The following is an 18080-nucleotide window of genomic DNA, read 5'->3' on the forward strand; positions in this document are numbered from 1 at the left end:
AAGGTTTTGTAGATGGCATCTATTTACTTTGTTATTCCTTATCAATATCTTTAAAGATGACACCCTCCATAAATTGTATTTAATAATCATTTTCAATCGCGCTGTTCCCCCTATTGCATTTGTTACCTTAGTGCTTTGTCCCCATCTCTACCAACAAATTTAGAGTGACTCTCCATTGTGTTTCTTGCCTGCTGTTAATATACCGTTTCACGTTCTTAATAAAAATTCCGTTTTCTTATTTTGTTTTTTTGTCTTTTTTTAATGGGAAACAGTGTCTGTATTTACCTTTTCAAACCATTTTCACCCTTATCCCCGTTCGAGGCAATATTACGGTCTTTAGTAATATGAGTGAAACATAAAACCGTACCTTCGTGGCTTTGTCCGCTGCTGAAAATGGATCGAACATTGGCCCACAGCTTCTTCAGTTTTGCTTTGAACACAGCTTGCACCTATACATTAGAAATGCATGGGCTGGTTAATGATAGACTTGCAAATATTACTTAAATCAATTTCAAATTCAAATTGTTTTCCATGGTGATAATCAACTGTGAAAAAGCAAGCGAAAAAAACTGTTCCATCATTTAACAACTTTGTGTTTCCATCTCGGGTTATTTTTGAAAAAAAGCCTCTCACGACTGTAAGGTAATGGGTTAAAAATATCTCTTGTACGTCGCAAAAAAAGAGACCCTCTGAATTAAAATGGCAAAAACCTTCTGAAAAACACTGGGGACCATCTAGCCGGGTGTCTCCTAAAATTGAAAATTAAATTTTGTCCTATTCCAAAGCGAGAGAAAAATGTTACCTGTGGATTAGAAAGGGTATACAGCAGTGGGTTGATAGCTGAATTGATCGGCAGGGCAAACACTGCAATCCACACGGCCAGGTCACCAGGTGGATCAAACGTTTTCTCGACGTGCGACTTGATGCCAATGGCAATGATTGGTATCCAACACAAGAAGTCGGTCAGGATAATGAAGAAGATTCTTTTGGCAAGTGCTCTTTCTCTCTTTGCTCGTGCACTTTGTGCTCTTGCTTGTATTTCACGAACAGTTCCATGCGCACCGAGCCGTCTGCTTGACGACCATGATTTCAACAAGATGACAACATAAGCCACCATAATGAATATAAAGAAAAAAAAATTTAAGACGATAAAGATACAAGTGGAGTATTCCCAGCCTTCTTTTAATTGCGGGGAAAGTTGCAGGGGCAGACACACAACGTTTTTGCCATAATACCAATCACCAAAGTAGTGCATTCCAGACAAGGGAAGGAATGCCATAATGCCTCCCACCAGCCAGATGATTGCGCACATTATACGGGTCTGCCTTGGTGTAATTTTTGCAAACGTGTAAGGAAACACAATGTTCTTGAGCCTGTCCCAGGCAATCAAAGAAATCATCATAACCGACACCTCACTTGAAAGGACAGACATGGCGCCATTGAAATGGCAAAACCAACCGGTGCGCCACTCATAGTCGTGCATGTAGTATTCCCCTGACCATTGTAGGTCTTTTATACCAATAATAATAAGGTAAATACCCATGATGCCGTCTGAGATACCCAGATTTACCAACATGATAGACTGGACCATATTGTTATCAGGGAAAAAATACTGCCACCCAACTACAAACAGAGACCCAAACAACGACAGAAGGCCGACAACCCAAACACTTCTCCTTGGAGCAGGGTTGCGGAACATAGAATGACAGCTTGCGAAGTTGTCATTGAAGAAATATTCGCAATGAGCATCGTCCCTGAAAAGATCGACGTGGCAGCACATCAGGTTGGTGTCCAGAGTTCTGGAATTCAGGAAAAGACGAATAAAATTAGAGAAACTACATCACTAGAACAAAATTGTTTAGATTATCGACAACAATCGCCAAATAAGCGATCCACAGCTATGGCAAAGATGATTGATAAGCAAGTAATTATTGTTTTTATTAATTAATAACAATTGGGCACGAAACATGCCTTTGAGCAGTTGTTTTTATGAGTCATATCATTTCAATATTGAATTTGTGGAAGATATTGCTATGAACGAAAATTAAATGAACTATAACGGACTGAATTAAAACAAGATAATTGAAATGATAACAACATACTTCATGTCGAAAAGTAAGAGACGTTAACATTTTAAAGCTATTAATTTATTGTGGTTAAAGGCAATAATAATAATAATAATAGTTTAATATTTGTAGTGCGCAAATTCCATTTGTATATGATCAAATGCGCAATTGTATCCATCCACATCACAATTTGACAATCCTTTTCTTTCCTTTTTCAATGGCAATTCCGACAACAATCGCATCAAATCTTGTAATAGAACAGCCAAGTGAAGTGATTGTAATAGAGTCTTACACTCTGATAATGTGTGGCAAATAACTGAAAAATCCTTCGGGCAGCTCAGCCATCAGGTTGTAGTGCATAAACCTGCAATTTTGAAGAGAAGGCCAAAGCTACCTTAGTTTACACTCTATAAACTGTATAATTGTTAGAAGCCTTTCTTTTGACTACAACTATATTAGAGGTAAACCCACTTTAATACTCGAAATAAAAAGCACGGGAATATCTTATCCGATTGCAAAACATGTAAGTTTGGTACCGAGAAAAATATCTACCATTTACACTGAACTTACAAAAATCGCAGTTCCTGGGCATGATTGAAAGTCGTGCTGGTGACATTTTGTATCTTATTACCGAAGATATTGCTGTAAAAATAAATAAAATAATTATTTCAAATCAGAAGGGAAACGTTCTTGCATTGTCTGATTCCTTATAGGTTCGCATGGCGCTGCATTTAAAACTAAATAGTAATCAGCAATGTTTGTTTGCGTTTTTGATGGTATCCACCTTTGCTTACTAGAAACATGAAAGACCACCCTTTTTAGCACCAAAAATAGCTTATAACAAAATTGCTTTGTTGAGCATTGCAATTTACACCACGCCTGTTCTACATCATATTTTTAAAAAGAACTCCATATTTTGAATGTTTCTGTTGCATACATTCCATCTTTTCAAAAACTAAAGACATTTTTTTGTTTGTGATCAGCTTTACTCACAGAGATTTGAGGTTCTTAAGGCCTTTGAGAATTTCGTCAGGCAAGGCCTCGATTCTGTTCTCTGAGAGATATCTTAAAAAGAGTAAAAAGGAATTTTAAATTAATATACAACTAACACAATGTAATAAGGCATGGTGCATTTAGTTTGAGCGAAAAAAATATCAAAATATTATCACACTGTTTGCATTTATAATAGACGATGCTGACTATATTTACTTATATGTATTTCCTATTATAGCTCCTGACTATCTGTTCCAACTAATATCTGTGCTAACATCATCCAAGTATATTCTAAGGCATCATCAGGATGAAGGGAGGCAATATAGATTCCTTAGAAGATCGGTCGCATAGCTTCATAAGTCCAAAACTTTGTCTTCAAACCCGGTATTTATAGTCTTATTGTTAAAATAAAGAAATTTTTTCTTTGTTACTATTTCCAAATAGCTTTAATGATAGACAATTGTTATGAATCGATTTGCGTCTGATTCAATTATCGACTATTTCTGTCAAAATATTTAAGGTGCAATGGAGTAATAATCTTTTGTCACTTGAGGAATATGAACTAGGAATAAAGATGATGTAAATGCATATTAACTCAGCACCCCTATTTGAATTAATAATAATCAAGTACACTGGTCTGTTTCAAGTACGAATATAACCAGATATCTCATCAGTACAGTTTAAGTCGTGTATTGCTTATAAACTTCTTTCTGTGTTACCTCTATCCGTAAACTTTTTGTTTTGTTTGATCGTTTGTTTGTTTTTTTAGAGAGTTACATTTTATATTGTAAGAAATAGACAACTTTTTTGAGAGACATGTTTCGGCATGCTTATGCCATCTTCAATCAATGAGTAACAGAACGTGAGTAATTATATAACAGACAAGTAGATGAATAAAATATTTACAGTATGATGTAATACAAAAGCGGGTACTAATTACAACGTGACACCAAACATCAAAGGTGTGAACTAAAACGCTAGAAAAGTGTTATAATGCTGTAATTGTTTGTTAAGTTCAGATTTGATCTTATTTGTATAAAAAGCTTCTTTGAGTTTTAAATCAATTGAGTTGTTAGCAGAACCCAGAATACTAAAGCAAGAAAGGGAGTATTTGTTATTACAAGAAGGAGATGTGTTGAAATGCTTAAAAATATGCGAGTTTTTATCGCTTTCCGTGTGCTCCTTTATCCTAGTAGAGAAGTGGTGACTCCTTGTAGAGAAGTAGCTTCGGTCAGTATAATTTCACAACGAAGTGGCGACTAGTTTCGCCAATATAACGGGAATTAGACCCTCCACAGACTAGGGATTTAGTTGTCGACAACTATTTATGATCGACAACCAAAAGTTATCGACAACTAAAAATCGTACTCTGTGGCGCAAGTTGTCGACAACTAAACCGCAAATTATTAGTTGTCGACGGCCTCATTTTTTAGCGTTCTTTTAGTGTGTGAAAACCTTTGTTTTAGTTGTCGACTACTTTTTTTTTTAGTTTTAGTTGTCGACTACTTTTAGATCTCCACGCTATTGTGTCAGCGGCTTTCCCAGCTGGCTTAAAACATGGAGGATTGCAGAAGTAAAATACTCGTAAAGAAAACGTTCTTTTTTATCTTTCTTCTCCACATCCTTCTTGGAGGTGGAAACGACACTAACGATGTCATTATTGCGGCACCTTGTGCCCACCAACAAGTTATGGTGAAGGATATTTTATCCAAAACGATTGAACGGCAAATTTGGCGCAAAGTTCGTTCGAGGGAATTTTGGTCAAAGTGCCGCAGAAACTAGAATGACGGAGATTTTATCACCAATTTGCGAGTAGACAGGGGTACGTTTCTTCTTATTGTTGAGAGACTGACCCCTTATATTCACCGAGAAACGAGAAGAATGAGGCAGTCCATTGATGTCGTTGAAAGAGTTGCTATGGCGTTATGGCGATACGGAGAATGCACAGTAAGATCTTGGTGCCCAACTTCCCCGCGTATCGGTTGCTAAATCAGTATTTGAGCCCCAGTGTGTGGAATCCTTTATCGGACTTATTTAGTTGTCGATAACTTTTAGTGGTCGATCACAAAAAGTTGTCGACAACTAAATCCCTAGTCTGTGGAGGGTCTTACATCCCAACTACCATGGATTTTAGAGCATCAAGAGTACGAACATGTTTTTAATTTTAAAAGAAGTGAAAACTAGTTTGATATTTAGGTCCGATTTACAAAAGCGCTTAGTGAGTTGTCGAAATTTGAGGTTCGCTATTTTAGAATAATAGCCGACAAAAGGGAGTTTGAAGTAACGTGTATTATTGTCATCAATGTTCCGGCTATTTTGAGGGGAGGACCCGTCAAGATACCGCTTGAAAGTTCTTTCAGTAATATGCGAAGGAAAAGAATTACGTTTTAAAGTGTCGGAAAGTTTCTTAAGATCGTTTTCAAGGCCGTAAGAGGTGTTGTTGATTTTGTAGATGCGTTCAATAAGAAATCGGATAGGCCATCCACTACACCATGAAGAACAAACTTATGGACGAAAACTCCGCTACGCACCTAAAAACTGAAAGCGCTCATCTGGCTCAAAACTATATCTCTTCCTACCGTCCTTTAAGAAATGATCTAAAGAAACACCGCATCCTGCGAACTCTTAAGAACAACTCTAATATTATAATTATTAAGCCTGATAAAGGTTATGGAGTAGTTATTTTAGACCGTAACATTTATTTAGACTCTTGTTTTGATATACTTAATGATAAATCTAAATTCAAACTACCAGACAAAGATCCCACTTTATTAAGAGAAGGTAGACTTAAACGTTTCATTAGTTTACTCAAGAAAAAGCATTCTATTGATAATGATACCTATACTAAGATTTTCCGTAATTACTAAAAGAAGGAGTGACCTAAAACCACCTACAACCACCTACAACCATCTAAAACCAACTACAACCACCTACAACCACCACCTACAACCATCTAAAACCACCTAAAATCACCCACAACCACCTAAAAGCACCTTCAGAATAATATTGTGTGACAATTCGTGAAAATTTAAATGCACACCGGAAATGTTGTCGCATGTCTCGGATGTCATGACCGGGGAAAAACACCAAGAGAATTTTTTACACGTAGTTACTAAAACAAGGGATGACCTACAATGACCTACAATGAGCTACAGTGACCTAAAGTAAGCTGCACTTCACGAGATTACTGTGATGTGGTCTGACCTGGTTCACTGGGAATTGGGGGGGAGGGGGCATCTGTTATATTCGCCTTCATTTGAAACTGCTTAGCAGTCTGATAAAGTCCCCCGCACTGTTCTGGTAAAGTCCCCCTGTTGTAAAGCGCCATGAGTTTAAGACATGAGCGCTATATAAGTAAAAGTTATTATTATTATTATTATTATTATTATTATTATTATTGTTATTATTATTCTTATTAAGTATTTAAGTTCTCTTCTTGCTCCACTTTTACCTAACAAGTATTCGGTCACAGATTCATTCTCTTTTGTTTAAGAGCTCAGGAGTTTCGATGTTAACAGCAAGTTTCTCATTTCCTTTGATGTTGAAAGTCTTTTTACCAATATTCCGTTAAATTAAACTATCAATGTTGCTGTTGATCTTCGATCAAAAAATCCGACCTCAAGAAACTGTTTTCATTCGCTGCAGCTGAGACTCGTTTTCTTTTTAATGGAAAATTTTACATTACATTAATTCACGGCACCCCAACATAAAATTCACTTTCGAAAAAGAGAATAATGGTAAACTCTCCTTTCTTGATATATTTATTGACAACTCTTCGAATGACTGTGTTTTTTCAGTTTTTCATAAAAAAAACCTAAACTGGTCTCCCAACAAATTTCTTTAGTTTTATTCCATCATGCTACAAAATTGGCCTTATCCGAACTCTACAAAATCAACAACACCTCCACCGGCCTTCAAAACGATCTTAAGAAACTTTCCGACACTTTAAAACGTAATTCTTTTCCTTCGCATAATTTTGAAAGAACTTTTAAGTGGTATCTTGAGGGATCCTCCTCTCAAAATAGCCGGAACATTGATGACAATAATACACGTTACTTCAAACTCCATTTTGTCGGCTATTATTTTAAAATAGCGAACCTCAAACTCCGACAACTCACAAAGCGCTTTTGTTAATCGGACCTAAATATCAAACCAGTTTTCACTTCTTTTAAAATTGAAAACATGTTCAGTGTTAAAGATCGTACTCCTGATGTTCTAAAATCCATGGTACTTTATCAATTTTCTTGTGTGGGATGTAATTTCCGTTATATTGGCGAAACTAGTCGCCACTTCTCTACTAGGATAAAAGAAGCACACGGAAAGTGATAAAAACTCGCATATTTTTAAGCATTTCAACACATCTCCTTCTTGTAATAACAAATACTCCCTTTCTTGCTTTAGTATTCTGGATTCTGCTAACAACTCAATTGATTTAAAACTCAAAGAAGCTTTTTATATAAATAAGATCAAAACTGAACTTAACAAACAATTACAGCATTATAACACTTTTCCAGCGTTTTAGTTCACACCTTTGATGTTTGGTGTCACGTTGTAATTAGTACCCGCTTTTGTATTACATCATACTGTAAATATTTTATTCATCTACTTGTCTGTTATATAATTACTCACGTTCTGTTACTCATTGATTGAAGATGGCATAAGCATGCCGAAACATGTCTCTCAAAAAAGTTGTCTATTTCTTACAATATTTGTCGTACTTGCTGCTACTACGACCTTATGAAGTTACATTTCAACTATCATTTATGTGTTTTTAAAATGCACTTCAAGGGGGCTGGTTCTGAATTATTTCATAAATACAACAAATCACTGTGGAAAATGAACGTTTCAGTTTAGCTTTAAGTGTACTTACAAATCGAACAACTCCACCAAGCCCTGGAACTGATCTTCATGAAGCCCCTCAATTTTGTTGTAGTCCATTTTCCTGAAGAAAACACCGTGCAATTTAAGACTGAAACACGCATATGAAGCTGTGGAGGGATGTTTTTAACCTTACTTTATGCTCTAAGGTTTCTTCTTAAATTGCTACAGGGCAATTTTTTCCATCAGTGGGCCAGCTATCTCCCATTTTTTAACATATTTTAGAATTCAGCGAAAAACAATCTTCAGGTAAACAAATTCTAGGCTTCTGTCAAAAAAGAAAAAACAAACAAACAAATAGAAATGATAATAAGACAAAACACTTCTAGCCGCTGAAAATAAATTTGAAATGTAAGTTGTTCTCAACAAAGAATTGACTTACTCGACCTCCTTAAGATGATAGGAATCTCACTTACAAAAATTTTACAGCTGTAATGTTTTTGAAGATGTAAGGCGGTAGATTTCCAAGTTCATTATTTGACAAATCCCTACAAAAAATTTTCATAATTACAAATCTATATTGACTATTATGCAGGTATCAACATCGATTCGTGGAATAAAAATCATTTGCGGCTTTTGAAGAACAACTTTTTCTCAACTTAGCTTACTAAAGTGCAGTTATATAAAGTAACATTCTGTAATTCATCTAAACGGTTGTACAAAAGCCACCCTTGAAAGTTTTATGAAGAAGAATGACATTGGACTAGTGGGACTTCTTTTCTATTTCTTTCCTAATAATATTTTGCCGCCTAGAGAGTGCTTCACCTGTACTGTTCCACCAACAGCAAATGATTCGTGTTTGCAAATTTCGATTTATACGCACTTGTCAGATTTTCAATTTTACCCTTACATGACTGTTAACTGAACATGGCTAGAAAGCTTTGGCGGCTATGTTCTTAGAAGGTTCTGATGACCTCTTTCTGATGACCTTTTTCTTTTCTTTTGTTCAGTGATTGCTTTACTCACAGATGTTCCAGCGCAGTAAGGTTGTCAAAAAGTTCTTCTGGAAGACTCTTTAATTTGTTATTTGACAGATAGCTGTTTGGAGTAAGAAGAGAATAAAGTGCGTGTTAATGCACATTGTTATTTGTAATTCAATAGTAATTAAAAATACATACAGACGCTGTACGAGCAATATATGCGTTCTAGTGAAAATGATCCAACAGTTATTGCGGTGCTTTCGTCTTAGCTGGGTCACTGTTTTTCCTTAAAAGAAGTAAGCAGCTGACAAGTTGAAGCATGCTCTACATTAGGTTCTGCTTTCTGAAGTTGGCAAACGCTGATTTTGTCTCCTATTCCAGTGAATTGTTTACATAGTTACAAATCTAATTACTGAGGAAAGCGTTTCCATGTAACATACAGTTCTCTGAGGTTGTTTAGATCCTGGAATAATTCGGGAGGTAATTCGGTGAAATTGTTGTCTTGCAACCATCTGTATTGAAGAAGAGAAACCTACTTACTTTTCTGAGGTTACAACATGAATATTATGGTTATAGAGATCCAAGGGAGATGAGCGAAAATAACAGAAAAAAAGAATAAGGAACGAAAGGGTAGGAGGAAGGAGGGATGCTCTGCTGTTTGAACACTGTTTTATAGCTGCATTGTACGATCCGCAATAAAACAAATGATCACATTACGTTTCTGACCATATATACTTTACAAAACAGCATAATGCGATTCGATGCAATGCAATGCGATAAGATTCTACATATATGTACTTATTCAATTAATGGAATAGCCGAACTGGAAAATGTTTGGCTCGAGCTCACGGCGTACAGACCCAGGGGAGTGGGTCGGGTCATTTGACGAAATACAAATTTGGCACCACAATATCAACGATAATGGTTACTCGAACTAATACAATGTTAAGAATTCATTTAAAGTTTATCTCAGTTCTTAAATTTTTATCAAAGTATAGTAGCTATTTGCGTCAGAAGATGTCTTGGTCAACCCTTTCCATATATTTTTTTTTTTGACGGCTACCTTCAGTCTTATCAGTTTTTAAGAGCGAGTCCACGAGAAAACCGGGTAGGGGGCGATACACCTAAAATCGCCGATATCGCTCAAACTTACCACAAATACTAAGTATCATGAGTTAACAAATGTGTGAAAATAGTAGGCCAAAATATTTAATTACCTGGGAGATATAGGGCTCCCCCTGAGAAAATCTCCATTTCCTGCATTGTTTGCATAATTAATTGACTGACTTTGCATTACTGCTGTGAAAATCCGATAAGCCATTTGCAAATTCAATCGACTGGATTATGTTCTTTATTTATCAGACTTTTAGAAAATTGGATTGTTTTAATTTTTTCATTTCATGTCTTCCCTTACCTCTCCCTTAAGTAAAGACGGCTTTTTCTGGTTTTGAAAAAATCCAAAAAAGGGCTTTTTAAGGCCCAATATCTCCAATGACCAATTACTTCTGATCATTATTCCTATATGGGCAGTGAAAGCCATTAATGGACGTCTAAAATCAGTAATAAAATTTCGGGGCGACGCTTTTCATAACCCGTGCTGATCTGAAATTAACATCTAACTCCCGCTTTTTAGTCCATATCATCAAACTTCTGTATAACCACATCTTTGTGAAGGTGTAGTCTGATCGTCCGGGTGAGTGTAGTCCTGAGAAAGACTGTTGTCGGTGGTAGTGACTGACGTTTCGACAACCTGTGCGGAAGTCATCATCAGAGTCAAGTGAATGACTTGTTTTATTTGTTTTTATTTGTTTTTATTTTACTTGTTTTATTAAGTTAAAATAATTTGAAATTTACAAGAAATCTCCCAGCGAGTGTCGTTTAAACATAAACGAGGAGGGAGTCTTTGAATAGCGCAAGTTGAACCCCTTTTGAGAACTTTTTTCGCAGCCATATTTGGATTATTCTCGAGGAAACGCAGCGGTTGATGATGAACATCAAGGGCGCATGTAGTCGAACTTTCTGACAAAAGAAATCTAGGAAGAAACTTGATAGTACATACGTGTCTCTGTGGTGCCTCAGTTGCCACTTTTGGCTTGATATCATTTGTTAGATTAGTAGCCATTATATCAACAATGTGCCAAATTCGATTTGCTTCCGTTGCCTTGTTGAAATATTAAACGCGGTGAGAGATCTCGGAAAGATCGATCATAATGATTGGTCTTTTACGGCGTGATGCTTATCGACTTACATGATATGTGTTGGTGGAAAAAAGATGATTTATGCCCTTATAGCTTATGCAAATCCAAAGGACAGTTCGCCATCTTTGATCAGATCGCGTCTGGAATTTTGTTCAGCGGTCAACTTTAACATTCATTTGGCATGTTGTGTTTCCAGTGTACAGAGTTTAAAATGTATCAAAGATTTAAGGCTACCAAAATATTTGAGTTGTTATTTGTTAAGCTTGACATAGTTGCTGGTTCACCGAAAAACAAATAAGCCGGCGATATATTGGTCTCCTCTCAGCACAAGAGAAAAAAAAGGTTAAAAGAAACTGACACGTATCTAGAAATCACTTATATATTTTATCCGAGGTTTACTGGGCACATTTGATATGTAATCTCTTGGTGTGTACTGTCATATCTGGCCTCGGTGTGCATAATATATTCTGGCAGCCTCTTTGCCCTAGCCACATTGTAACTGGTTATATATCATACCTGCTCGCCTGCTAAATAATATTGTCGGCTTGGTAAAGGATGACGCAGCGTTGATCACGTGGACGGGGGGGAACTAGGAGAAATCACGAAATCAAGGGATCGTTTTGCAACCTTCCAACATTGTATATGTTTGGAAATCAGCAATATTTCTTTTCAGTAAAGGACAAAGATACATCAATGTTAAACTTATCCAATTCAGTGAAAAATGATTATTTTTCAGTTTATTTTCAGTTTTCAGTTTTCAGGATCAGTTTAAGAGAAGATATCTATCAGACTTTAATGCCACAATGCTAGTCACACTACCACCGACTTTCTGTGGTCGAAGATATATCCTATTCAAGACTTAAGGTTACTTCCCTCTTTCACTGGTGCCCGTAGGAAAAAAAATCGCGCCATTTTCATTAAATCCAAGCAAACTACGATAAATTTACAACAAATTACAATAAAAAATATTTCAAGTGAGTTTTTTTTTTAAAAAGTGTGAGGAGTCGGTAAGGTGTGAATCGATCGAGGGTTCATCTTGCCGCAGCACAAGCAAAATGTCTACGGAGTCTTATTCACAAGGCATCGATCAACAAAAGTATGTCAGGCTTTTTTCAATATTCTTTAATCAATTGCTTTGCCAACTGTGCATTTTAACATTTCCGGACTTTAAGGAGTTCGGGGAAGCATAGAATCTGCCCTACTTGAATCACTAAGAAAAGTAGAAGTGTCTACGCACGAAAGAAGTTTTCTTCCGAGTTTTGATGTTAACATTAGTGGGCTGTTGGTTATTATTTGTCACCTGTAAGAGCGGCTATTACACTTCAGTCTGATACTTAGTACGAAATTGATTGTTAACCCCCCCCCTTTCCTCGCCCAACCTTTCAGTAATAATCTGCACCTTTGCAATTGACCAATTTCTAAGGTACATCTCGACGAAAAGCCAGATATTACATTAGACAGCTGCAAGAGATTACATATCAAATGTAAGCAGAAAACCGCGGATAAAATATGTAAGCGATTTCTATATACGTGTCAGCTTTTTTAACCATTTCTTTTTCCTTGTGTTGAGAGGAGACCAATATATTACCGGCTTATTTGTTTCTCGGTGAACCAGCAACTATCTCAAGCTTAACAAATAACTACTCAAATATTTTGGTAGCCGTAAATCTTTGATACATTTTGAACTTTGCAGACTAAACACACAACATGCCAAATGAATCTCAAAGTTAACCGCTGAACAAAATTCCAGACGCGATCTGATCAAAGAAGGTGAACTGTCCTTTTGATTTACATCAGCTTTAAGGGCACCAAATCATCTTTTTGCCACCAACACCTATCTTACACAACGAATATATGAAATTCATATATCTGAACTGCGGTTATAGAAAAGTATTTGTACACGATCCTCGCAGTAAAGAGCACTATTTAAGCAATACTGAAGATCGGACCTGAAAAAACTCAGGCCTGTACGGGATTCGAACCACTGACCTCTGCGATACTAGTGCAGTGCTCTACCAATTGAGCTAACAAGTCAACTGGGAGCAGGTCATCAGTTTTCTAGAGGTATGATAGATATAGAACATAGCCCAGTTAATTGAATTTGCAAATGGCTTTTCGCATTGTCACAGTAGCAATGAAAAGTTAGCTAATCAATTATACAAAAAGTGCAGGAAATGGGGGTTTTCCCAAGGGGACCTTATATCTCCCAGGGAATGAAATATTTTGATCTATTATTTTCACCCATTTGTTAACTCATGACAATTAGCATTTTTGGCAAGTTTGAGCCAAATCGGGTATTTGAGGTCTATCGCCCCAGCTTAGTTCTGCCCGGCTTTCTCATGGACACGCTCTAAACCTTTCGGAGACTTTTACAATTTGACTAGTTTCAAAATATAATCAGTTTTGTTTGTTAAACTGTTCTAACATAGGCAGCATATGTCACTAAAAGAGATCGTAATACACAGCGATCCAGCAAGGAGAAATGATAAACTGTTACCTTGTATGATTTGTACAACAATAATTGATAATTTATACAACAATAATTATATATCTCCTTACAGCTCCGTTAAATCAGTCATATTTTTGAAGGTACTTCCTTTTAATTCTTTCATGTCGTTGTCATTCAGGCGTCTGCGTTAGTTACAATATAGAACTATTAACAGAGTTAATATATCCCTGAAAAGTATTTTTCTGGGTAGGGGAAATCGCTGAGACTTTCCAGGGCTGTTGTCCCTGACAATTATTGATGTTTTGACAATGAAGCAAAATTGATCAGTCTCTAAACTCAATGTCTGTACTAACTTCATCTTGAATACTCATCTAACCACACTACATTACACAAAGATAAGGTGTGGGTTGTAATTGAATTCTTTTATTAAAAGAAATTTTTTGAAAATATTTTAATAGACACATGATTATGCCTTAAAAATAGAATGAATCTCATAAAAGGCCTAGTTAATGTGGATATATAAAGGATATATTATCCTTTATATATCCACATTAACTGTAAATTTCGCTTTTTCTCACCTATCGTGCATATTGTATAACAACGACCTATTGTAATCAGCACCTACCCTTTTGAATATAGATCAGCGTATATATAAATTAGCCCACAGGGGTTTTTCATTAAATCTGTCTGACGAGTGCGAAAGCACGAAACTCAGAGTTGCAAGGAATCATGTGTGTTTCATTTTAGTCAGTTTGAATTGTATTTATATACATACACACACACACACACACACACACACACACACATATATATATATATATATATATAACTGCAGACAGGGCGCACACTGTTCCGACCTATGTGGGTCTCGTCAGTGCAGTGCAGACTCTGGGCCAAGCTCTGGAATAAACCATTGCCTGGGCGCTACACTTGTGGGACCAAGTGCAGGCATCTTGCCATGCGAGAGTGCTCAAATCACAACTAAGGTGATGAGCTTCGCCCGAAGGCTAGGTGCATGGCAACCCCAGTGTAAAGTGCTCAATCGCAAGGTAGCCAAAAGGCAAAGCCAAGCGAGAGCTATCTAACTGCATATACATATATATACATATGTATATATATATATGGATATATATATATATATATATAACTAACTGCAGACAGTACTGTTTCGGCCTTCTGGGCCTCATCAGTGCAGTGCTAATGCTAGGATGGAGGAGAACCAATATGGTCACCCCAAACGATCCAACCTTTGTGGTATCGTCTATAGCTCTTTGGCATACAAAGCTTTGCTTTCATGTCCAAATTGAGCACTCTAACTAGGATGAGTCATTGCTCTGCAATTGCGCATGCTCGCTAGTGTACTCTAGTTTGAGCACTCTGGCATGGCTTAGACGATACCACAAAGGTTGGATCGTTTGGGGTGACCATATTGGTTCTCCTCCATCCTAGCATTAGCACTGCACTGATGAGGCCCAGAAGGCCGAAACAGTACTGTCTGCAGTTATATTTATATATAGATATATATATATATATATATATATATATATATATATATATATATACATATATATATGTATGTATGTATGTATAAATAGAATAAATGTTTGAAAAGAAAATTTGCCCTGAGCGAGATTTGAACCCACGTCCCCCTGTTACTAGTCAGGTGTGATGATGGTGTAGTGGTCATTCAAACATTTATTCTATTTAAGTATGATTATCTGGGGTGTACAGGGTCAGGGTTTCCCTTGTATGAATTTATATATGTATGTATATATATGCAATTCAAACTGACTAAATGAAACACACATGATTCCCTACAACTCTGAGTTTATATGTATGTATATATATATACAATTCAAACTGACTAAAATGAAACCCACATGATTCCCCGCAACTCAGAGTTCGATGCTTTTGCACTCGTCCGACAGATTTAATGGAAAACATTTCTGTGGGCTAATAACCTTAATATTTATATATATTAAAGTTACTCACAATTGATGCAACCTCGTGTTATTGTCAAAGATTCCCAGGGGCAGGTTGTTTAACTGCCCTTCAGACAAGAACCTGTCGATAGAGTCCACATACATAAGTGCTGTAAAGCATTTTTAAGCAATACAATACCAAAACACTTAGTAGTTAGTCAGGTAAACCCAATCTTGAAGGAAAAATTTAGGGATTGGACTATTGACTATTTCTTGTAATAACTGCGATTTCAGCTCATTTTTTTCTTATCATTTTTCATTCCTTGATAAGCTATAAGATGAATTCTCTGCGTAGACTGATTCATAGTGAAAACCAAATGCGTGTAGCTAGTGCATCGTTTCTCTTTCTTTATGTACCAATTATGCTATTATTAGAATTTGTGAAGTGAGCTAAGAAATTGTCTTGGCAGAGAATTCATTGTTTGTAAAACTATGACCTTCATTTAAAGCTTACTGAAAATCACAGCCAGTTAAAGTGAGCTGTGTAATCAGGTGTCTTCTAGCGGAGGACATTTGGTAATTAATAGTGAAAACTTCATGATTTCTTAACGTCCTTTGAAGATTGATGAGCATATTGATAGAAAGGCTGGAATAATTTTCAAATAATGGCAGGTGCGGGGGAACTGGGGAAATACGAAACGGAACACAGAAACTAGGATCACATGTCCCTTCCCCTTAAGAATGGGCTAAGTTTTCAAATTTCACCAGGCTCAGTGTGGAGGTTCTTCAAGGTCTCCACGAACCCTTTTTATCTACTGTAGTGTCTCGGACATATCTTCGATTTGTGATGTCTTCATTTATGATATATGCCCAACAATCCTATCCACTTTTACTAAATTAAGCCGCATGATGCCAATCTGTTCACAGCTGCACCTGGACATGTATTCCTAATTGTAGCGTTGAGATTTTCTTTAAGCATCTTTACTGCGTTAAGTTGCTTAAGAGGCCATAGTGTTCTTATGATAACCATAGGGCATGTTAAAAGTGACAGAGTCAATGAGTTAAAAGCTATAAAGGAAAATTTTTATTGTAATTCTTTATTGTCACTTTTACGGACTTGAGTAGTCAAAACCCCTACTTACAGCCACTGCAATTCAGTATTTGTACTGAAAATATCTGACGGCAATTCTTTCAACGGGTTACCGGACAGGTAGCTGCAGGTGCATTATCAACAAAAAGGTTAAAAGTGCATTTAAAACAATTAATTGTTGAGATATTTTTAAGCACTTCAAAGCTAGAAACCTCTAAAGGAGAAAGGTAATAACACCCGGAAATATATGAGATACAGGTTTTAGTATTTTCCAAGGCTCGCTGAGAGTGGTTTGCGTGAAGGAGCGATGACAGTACTAGATCAGGTGGCCTGGGTTCCAGCCCGCTGCCAAGGTACTCATTAAATTCTTTCCGTTTGTTCCTCCAATTCCAATCCATGACTGTGTTCTTTAAAGGACTGAATGGTTTCCCTCCCGACAGTAGAGTTTTTTCACCTCTCTATGTTAGATTTTTTCTTGGTTTATTTTGCCCTGTTTAATCTATCACCTTGGGATTGTCGTGGTATTTCATTATTAATACATGGCGATGTCTTTTAAAACTAAGATTAATAAATAGACAAATAAATAATTACAAATTGTGATGCAATTAAATCTTACAAGCATGAATTGCTCTCGATACATACAGGCACTTTTCACCTTAATTGATTGAAAGACCTATGCCGAAGGTTTCAGATAGGTGTGTGTAAGATCTAAACACCAAATCATTAGCGCCTTCAGTTTTATTTTGTTTTCTTTTTGTACGCCGTTTCGTGCAAGAATGTTATCACGTTCGCCATAGGAGAAGGCATACTAGTCATGCCGTTTTTTAGTCCCGTGGGTTTCATGATATCCCGCAGGTATCGATCCGAAACCAGACCAATTTCACCTATTCAACGCTATCTTGGGCTGACTGACACACATGGCTTCAATTTCATGCGAGAGCATTAAATCATTCTCGAAGTGAAGTTCCGTGGAGTTGAATCGCTTTTAACTGGATTCCATGGGTAAACACGTAGAGAAATTGAACCATGTAACCGAAAGAAATGAATGACTTTAAACTAGAACCTAGCCACCATTCGGTGTTTTAAGGTTTAGTGTACACTGGATTTTCTTAGGGCGAGACAAAAATATCCATTCCTATGCTAAATATATCGAACATACTTAACAAGGATGATATATAATTACAACCAGTTACTTTTTTATCGCTCGTGTGGAATATATCAGTACAAAAATTAGTGTAATTTATTATTTTGTTAGTTAAAGTTAATATTTATCACTTTCAATTGATAGAGGTAGTTTCTCATTTAGTTCGTTTCGCTCGTTGGAGGCGGTAGTTCGTTTTCACATCCAGTTCAGCCGTAAGTAAACCCAGTAAAAAATTATCAGCGCATTTGAAATTTCCTTAGCTAAACTTCCAGATGAACTGAAATTTTCAACCAGCACGCAGCGATCTCACGGAAATATCGTCGAATAATGCCCGAGACGAAGTCGAGGGGATTATTGGATAATATTCACCGAACCTGAGGCGAATAATTGTTGTAGTATAATTTCAGAGCTGAACAATAG

At 36.6% G+C, this 18080-nt stretch overlaps 1 protein-coding gene across 1 annotated transcript in view; it reads right to left on the reverse strand.

Moving 5' to 3' along the window:
* Nucleotides 1-18080, reverse strand: part of LOC148739200 (uncharacterized) — a 50846-nt gene that overhangs the window by 7314 nt on the left and 25452 nt on the right. Inside the window, exons 7-18 of the mRNA XM_088747233.1 lie at nt 16569-16640; nt 15497-15568; nt 13615-13686; nt 9298-9369; nt 8904-8975; nt 8354-8425; nt 7930-8001; nt 3060-3131; nt 2637-2708; nt 2359-2430; nt 803-1799; nt 368-449 (exon numbers count right to left, since the gene is read on the reverse strand). Of these exons, the coding sequence (XP_088603359.1) occupies nt 368-449; nt 803-1799; nt 2359-2430; nt 2637-2708; nt 3060-3131; nt 7930-8001; nt 8354-8425; nt 8904-8975; nt 9298-9369; nt 13615-13686; nt 15497-15568; nt 16569-16640 (1799 nt within the window). The remainder of the gene's footprint in view (nt 1-367; nt 450-802; nt 1800-2358; nt 2431-2636; nt 2709-3059; nt 3132-7929; nt 8002-8353; nt 8426-8903; nt 8976-9297; nt 9370-13614; nt 13687-15496; nt 15569-16568; nt 16641-18080) is intronic.

This window comes from Stylophora pistillata, chromosome 2 (assembly GCF_964205215.1).
Source record: "Stylophora pistillata chromosome 2, jaStyPist1.2, whole genome shotgun sequence".
NCBI classification, from domain to species: domain Eukaryota; kingdom Metazoa; phylum Cnidaria; class Anthozoa; order Scleractinia; family Pocilloporidae; genus Stylophora; species Stylophora pistillata.